Source organism: Manis javanica, chromosome 4 (assembly GCF_040802235.1).
Source record: "Manis javanica isolate MJ-LG chromosome 4, MJ_LKY, whole genome shotgun sequence".
NCBI lineage: Eukaryota > Metazoa > Chordata > Mammalia > Pholidota > Manidae > Manis > Manis javanica.
This window is the reverse complement of record NC_133159.1, coordinates 39,442,082-39,449,811: the sequence shown is the minus strand read 5'-3', so window position 1 is coordinate 39,449,811 and position 7,730 is coordinate 39,442,082. Positions and strand designations below refer to the sequence as shown.

The window sequence follows — 7,730 nt, the reverse complement described above, 5'->3', positions numbered from 1 at the left end:
CATGTTTAGAGACAATGCTTTGCCCTGTGTGATTCGTGCCCTAGCCATACTGGATTACTTGCAGTTTCACTGCTGATCCCCACATTCTATGCCTTGGCTCATGTTGCTCCCCTTGCCTGGCACACTCTTCCTCTCCTTTGCTTGCCTGACATCTATTCATTTTTCAAGACTCAGCTAGGGTATTATCTACTCCTCTTTGAAGTCCTCACTGGTTACCTGCCCTCCCCCTATCCCAGTTTGGAGTTCTATCTCTATGATCTTATAGCACTTTGACCACTAGTTAACCTCTACCAAAGCCATCTTTTTTCCCTTTCTCTGTGAGCCCCTTGATGAGAAGGGTTCTACCTAGCAAGGTACTTGTTAGAAAATTAAGAGCTCAGTAAAACTGGTGGGAATGTGCAGGAGTGAACTTAGGATCATTTTTCATCACACAGATATTTACTGAGCATTTACTTTGTGTCAGGCACTCTGCTGTATTATAGAGAACACAAAGATGAAGAGACCACCTAGGCATCAGGGAGCTTACCACCAAGTGAGGAACATAGAAGTAGATAATACATAAAGCATTGTTAAGTGTTAGGATAGGGATGCACGGGGACTGTGGGAGGACAGAGCAGCTCACGAAAGGGTAATGTTCTAGCTTGGTCTCAGAGGATGGTGGTGATTCACCTTGGAGAGATGGGAAAGGTCATCCTATCTACTGAGAAATACACCAGCAAAAGAGAAGCCGTTTCTAGAGTTGGGGGCAGGTACAGTTGTACAAGGACTAGGACCCTAACTCCGTTGGGCTTCTGCATGTTTAGGGGGACACAATAATCGATTCTCAGTGCATTTCAGCAGAAGACATAAGTTACCCAGTACCTCGACTATGGCTAGACACACTGTGGGGAGAAGTGTTAGGAAATCAAGAAACCTGCCTCAAGCCCCCAAAGTTGAGCACCAACTACAGAAAAGCCAGCCCACCCAGCTTTGTGGTCAGCACGAGGACCCTCATCTGCGGCACAAAGTGCCATCCCAGCAGACCTGGTCTCGGCGCCCCAAAGGCTGCCAAGCATGCTCAGTTACCAGGACGCGGTGGGTCGGCTGCAGGGGAGAAGCGCGGCGAGTCCCGGCGCTGCGAGCACCTGGCCCCAGAGCGACCTCTAGCCGCGGGGGCGGGGCCTAGGACGCACGCTCCCTCCCAGCCTGTCCGCCGGCCCCCAGCCACGCGCCTGCCGCCAGCACGCCGGCCGCCCGTTGCCCTGGCAACCGTCGCGCCGCGTCTTCCTGAGCCAGCTCTTGTAAGCCGCCTGATCCCAGCGCCGGCTCCCCACGGCCCCGCGGTTTTCGCGTGGGCTCAGAGGCGGAGGGACAACAAAAAATGGCGGAGCGGAGCCAGACGGCGCCTGAGGCAGGTCTGTGGGGGCGGAGGAACAGGGGAAGCGAAGAGGCAGCAGGGCTGTCTTGAGCCAGAGGAGACTGGGGACTGGGGCATGTCCCTACTTCTGAGGAGGCGCCCTGATATGCACGGCGCGGTTGTGACCTCGGGGTCAAGGGTGAAGGGGGGTGCGTGACCCTGTGAGTGGCGGGCGGAGACCTCCGAGTCCCGGGGGCGCGAGAGTGTTTTGGGGAGTCTGCACACTCCTGAGTGAGCTTGGGCCCGGAAACGGTTGGGACCCCAGGGAAGACACAGAACTCCAGTCCTGAGGGGCACTTGTAAAGGGGGCTGATCCTAGGGGTAGGCTGCGTCATGGCGAGGGTGTGTACAGTCAGTCCTTTGGGGATATAGGAGAAATGTAGGAGGGTTCCCTGAAGGGACATGGTTTGGGAGATAGGGTCTCATTCTGAGGAGGCAGGTGTGTGTGGGAGGAGTGTTACTTTAATATCAAGCAGTGCCATGGAAGGACACCGAATATTTGTAATACACCGAGTATTTGTGTTTTGGGAAAATGTAGTGCCCTAGGGTCACCCCGGGCTACAGAGTATCCAAACCCTCCTATAGGACTCTAAAGGGACAGGAGGCTTGAGGGGACACCCAGAGCCCCAGTTCTTCAGAACCCTTCCAAAGAAGGCTGGAACTTGAGTGTGGGTGTCTATGGCACCAGCTATCTTGAAGGTCATTCAGAATCATAAAGGAATCCATGTCCACATATCTGTGGGTGGAAGGTAGTGTTTACGGAGACTGACAGAAAGGGAGACCCACGATCTTTTTCCTGCAGGGGATGGCTGGGCTTGGAGAGACAGTGACCTAATTGTCCTGCAGGGTCATAGCAGAGAGCAAGGATTTTCACAGTCCTGTGTATGTGGAAGGGAGTTTGTCCCTATAGGGGCTAGGTGATGAAAGTGGTACACATAGTTTTGTGTATGTGTCCCGATTAGGTATTAGGTTATAAAAGTGACCAACTTGGATTATCCAGCCCTTGGAGGTTGGAGAGGGAGATGTTGATTATGGTAACCTCATACAGTGACTGGAACTGAAAACTTTATGCCACCATCAAGAATATTCAAGAGACCATCACCTCTCAAGACCTGCATGGTTTCTTTTTCATGGCATCTCTCTTTCTTTCACCAAGTAGTTCCTCTACTCATTTTATAGTTTAAGTGCCCTCATAACTTGAGCATACTCATTCCTTCATTTGTTTGTCCACTCAACAGGTATTTATTGAGTGACAGTTATATGCTGGACACCATGTAAGGCACTGGAAACTCTCTGCTTGTGATTCTCTTACCTTGTTCTTTTTCTTTTCCCAAAGATTTACTGCCTTCACACTTATTATTTAGTCTACTTATTATTTTTATTGCTTATTGCCTGTCTCCATCCACTAGAATGTAGGCTCCATGAAGGTAAAAGTCTTTGTTGTTTTTATCAATCCCACATGTTTAGAACCATACCTGGTGTACAGTTGGTTATTAATATATATTTATTAAATGAATAACTATATGACCTGATAATGTCTAGAGGTCCAAGAAACTTTCTCCGAGTAAGTGATGTTTTAGCTGAGATATAATAAGGATTGAATAAATGAAGAGAAGGTGCAAGAGTGGCCAGGCAGAGAGAAACCATGTGCAAAGACCCTACCATAGGAGGAAACATGATGTACTGTGTTAAAGGAACTGAAAGGAGACCTGTGTGATGGCATGTAGGGCAATAGGAGGAGAAAAGGGATAAGCTGAGGCACGTCTTGCAGGGCCTTTTAGGCTCATACTAATTTTGATCAAAAATCGTAATAATAGAAAGCCATTGCTAGCTTTTAAGGGAGAGTATGACATGATTAGAATCATTAAAAAAATAGCTCTGGCAACAGTGTGGAGACTACAGAAGTTACAGGAGTGGATATAGGAAGACTTGTTAGGTGGCAGTGGAGATGAGAAGGAATCAAGAAATATTTAAGAGATAAAGTTAATAGAACTTAGTGAAAGATAGGGATGAAGGAAAAGGAGCTATCAAGGCATATTTCTATTTTTCTAATTTGTGCAGCTGGATAGCTGGTGGTACCGTTAGGGGGCTAGGGAGCACTAGAAAAGATCTTGGCTAAGTTTGAGAAGGAAGATCATTAATTTGATTTTGGACATATGGAGTCTGAGGTATCTTTGAGACATTCAGATAAGTGGAGAGTTTGACATGACAGTTGAATTTACAAGAAAAGTCTGAGCTAGCATAGAGATAATTACAGAAGTCATAAGTGTGGATGAAATGGCTCGGAGGGAGAGTAAAGTATGGGGAGAAAAAGGCTTAGGATTAAATGTTAAGTAGCTGCAATATTTTAGAAAGCCTGAGAAGGTACAACCAGAGAGATAAGAGGACAACCAAAAGAATGTTTCAAGATAAATGGCATATTCAATAGATTAAATACTGCCTAGAGATATAAAAGGGAGGACTGAAAAACTAGAGTTAGCAACAGATTTAGCACCATTGGTAACCTCGATGAAAGAAAATGGATGAAGGCAGGAGCTAAACCATTTAACTTCTCAATCACTGTGAATTGGCTCATCTGTGTTTCTTAATTCAAATCCCCGAGAGAGAAACTTTTTGACACACATCATCTTTTCCCTCTAGATCATGTCATAGATCACGAGCCAGTGCAGGATTGACTGGCTGCCTTTGGATTAAGTGTCCAGCTCTTGCTCACTGGAGTCATCTGGTACAAAATATACCCGTTTGGGGATTTCTCATCTCAATAGCAATTTATGAAGTGTTTATTATGTGCTAGACATTGTACCAAGTGCTTTATATGTTTTAATCCACTTCAGTATCATAACTATTCTGTAAGGTATTATCTCTGTTTAATGTGTGAAGAAGTTTTGGCACAGAGAACTTAAGCAACTTGCTCAAGATCTGTAAATAATTAGTGTAAGATGTAGATTTTTGGCTATTTCAACAGATTCATTATTCACCATTCTGTTTGTATTGCAGCATACTGCATGCTTAAGGAATAATAGCCATGATGAAAATTCCTACCCTACCCTAGAAAATATTATTCTAAGCTAAGCATATGTTAGCAAGGTGAAGTGGAAGGAACTGGCTCAGAGCCTTGTTTAACTCCTGTTTCTTGGATTCAAATTTTCTGATCTTTAGTTTCTTCATGTATAAAATGGGGATATTTGTAGGATAGTTGTGAATACTAGAGAAAACACATCTAAAGAGCCTAATAAATGGTATTTCCTTACTTCTCCTAAAGCTTGAATATAAAAAATTCAAATGTATTACCTATACTTCACATATAAAAGAAAGCTTTAAACATATTGATTAACATAAGATTTTTGTGTTCATTTTTCTTCATTGGTTTGCTGTATTTGTTATCAGAAGAAAGCAAACACCAAGTTTTGGAGAATGTGGAATTGTTATCTGAGCTATGTGTCATGGAACATGTCTATATGAGGTGGAATTTGAGGAATTTCTTGAAGGAGTGAAGGGGCACTAATGAAACTTTTTTTTTTTTAAAGCATCTGGATAGCTCTGTAAGAGGATCAGATTTGAAAAAGAAGTTTCTTCTTTTAAATATTGTTCTTAAAATGAGGATAGTAATGCCAAAGTTCTTCTCATTCTCCAACATTTTGACTATAATAAAAGAGAAACTTTAGAGTTAACTAAGTGTAGGAGTATTATTCTCAGGCTAGATTGCATCTGTTTCATTTTCTCAGATTCTTCTCCCTCCTTTCCAACTATCATAAAAAAGCTTTTGTTTACATTACCTGGTAAAATAATTTGTTTTCCTATATTGCCAAGTTTAATACTTTTGTGGTGGGGCATACAGACCAGAAATTTTAGAATGATGCAGTCTATTAAAATGGCCTGTGCCCCGATCACTTTCTCTGTGCCATAAATGAGTCTTTTTAAAAGGCAACTTTATGTTTTCTGAAATATCTATAGACAGAATCTTGACATTTTAAAAAGCCTTAGAAATGAGAATAATGTTTTCTAGCTTTTGTTAGTAGTTGGGCAAAAGAGTTAAGCCTTTTTGGCTTTAGTTTCCTTATTTACACACCGGGGATAGTAACACCTACTTTTCAGGTGAGAATTAGAGATAAATTATGGAAAGTGCACAATGTTTTACACCAACAATGAAATGGTAGCTTAATTGGTGTGTGCATATTTGTGTGCATGTTTGCCTTTTCCTAAATACTTAATAGTAAAATCATCTTTAAGAGAAGAGGAAATCTGGGTTACAATCTTTCATCTGGCAGCCTTGGATACAAATATATTTCAGAATCCAGATTTTTTTATTATGGAAAGATAATATAGCATATGTACTGTCAATTACATAATATGGGAGAGTACCCTGTAATCAAACACATTAATCACACATTCACACCAATTGAATAAGAGTTATAAATAGTGTCATGTCAATAGGTTAAATTTTGCTGGGAAATTAGTTTTGGCAGCAAAGTTATGGGGAAAAAATTTCTGTTTTCAGAGACTTAAAGATTTTAGAATTGTGGAAAAGGGAATGTGGACTTATAAAAGTGTCAATTTTTAGAAATATTTTATTTTTTTATTAGAATGTAGTTTATTAACAATATTTTATTGGTTTCTGATGTACAGCATGGTGATCTGATAATTATATTCATTAGTAAATGCTCACCATAGTAAGTGTAGTTACCACCTGTTACCATACCAAGATATTACAATATTACTGATCATATTCTCTATGCTGTAGTTCCTCTTAAGAAATATTTTTGAAACTTAAAATTACTTTTTGTTGCCTTTATCATCTTCTGTAATATCAGTGAACATAACTTTATTAAAGATCCCCAAAATATTGGGACAGAAAACACCTCTGTTTCCTTGACACTTATGTACTTGTTCCTTCTAAGGAGCTCTGATAATGTCTGTTTCTCTGTAATCTATGAATGTGGCCTTTGGCTTCAGTTTCAGTATCTTGGCTCAGTGTCACCTTTAGTGAGAGGTGCTTGCAACTATATGCATTAAGGTCAGAAGGGTGTTAGTATTTTGCAAAGATATTCTTAACAAAGTCACAGCTTTGTCTTTTAGTCATTTAAGAATAGCACAGTCTTTTGAGAGTTTTAGACTATTTTAATCAATTGTTAAATTTCAGCAGTGAAGTAGATATTAATTTTAGTATTGACTTAAGGAAAGTTTTCGTTCTTGGCTGAATTTGAGTTTTCTGATTATAAAAAAATATAGTGTGAAAAATGTGAAAGCTTTCAATTAATCATTGATGGTGTTTACCATATGGGAATATGATAATTTTTACTTTTTATGTTTACCATTTATTTTAATGGATTCATGAAAGAAATTTTTCTGTTTTTCATACTCTAAAGGATGATGTCTTTGTCGCATATTTTTGAGTATTGATTGTGAACATTTGAGCCTCTAAATAGATTTTTAAAACAATGTACTTGCATGTCAACCAAAGGAGACAAAACAGGCAAACAAAAAAAGACTCCTATAATTTTATGTATAATTGGAAACTTTTATATGGGGTTAGAATTCCTTAATAAAGACTTTCAACAATATTATGGAAAAAGTCTCTGAGTTTTGGTGGAAGGGGATGGGAAAACAATATGCCACAAATTATAGTTTGCTACCTTTTTTCAGGAGTCTTAGAAAGTCACAAATTGTAGTGAATTGCTTATTACTCTATGTGTCATAGCTTTGCGGAAGAAACCACTATGTTGTGGGCTATTTTTTCAAAATATGTATTGTATATCTTCTGTGTACCAGGCATTGCGCAAAACTAGAAATTCTGAGATACATTAGAAAAAGACCTTACCTTCAAGGAGCTCCCATCCTAGTGGAGGAGCAATAGAATTAGCAAATTATCACCTGGGCAGTAATAAGAGTTGTACACATAATTCTGAGGCCAGAAATAGTTCCTGACAGCTTGAGGGTGGACATAGTAATAGTTCAGTAAAGCTTCTTGGAGGAAGGATGCATGGGTTGGGTCCTGAATGATTAAGAGGGAATTAGCCCAGTGAAAGTTGTAGGCAGAGGAACTGGAAGTGGAAAAGAGGAATGGAGGGCAGAGAGAGCAACATGTGCCCAGGTTGAGTGGTGAAAGAATAAAGTTTATTCAGAACATTGCTAGTATCGCTCATCTATTAACAGAGGTAAACATTATATTCCTTTTTTCTCCCTACTGGTTTTTTAAATCAAATTATCATTGATATACAATCTTATGATTATTTCACAAACACAAAACAGTGGTTTAGCATTCACCCATATTATCAAAACTTTACCCCCTCCATTGTGGTCACTGTCTGTCAGCATAGTAAGATGTTATAGAGTT

General features: G+C 40.4%; 1 protein-coding gene across 3 annotated transcripts in view; it reads left to right on the top strand.

Annotated features, from left to right (window-relative positions):
• The first annotated feature begins 1,202 nt into the window (after window positions 1-1,202).
• Window positions 1,203-7,730, top strand: part of AGBL4 (AGBL carboxypeptidase 4) — a 1,242,012-nt gene continuing 1,235,484 nt past the window's right edge. For 2 of the 3 annotated variants that reach the window (XM_037021907.2, XM_073233900.1), the window contains exon 1: window positions 1,204-1,394. In XM_037021907.2, coding sequence (XP_036877802.2) covers window positions 1,361-1,394 — 34 coding nt within the window. In that variant the 5' untranslated portion in view covers window positions 1,204-1,360. Of the gene's footprint in view, window positions 1,395-7,730 lie in introns of all 3 variants that reach the window. The other variant, XM_037021908.2, reaches the window with a different exon arrangement.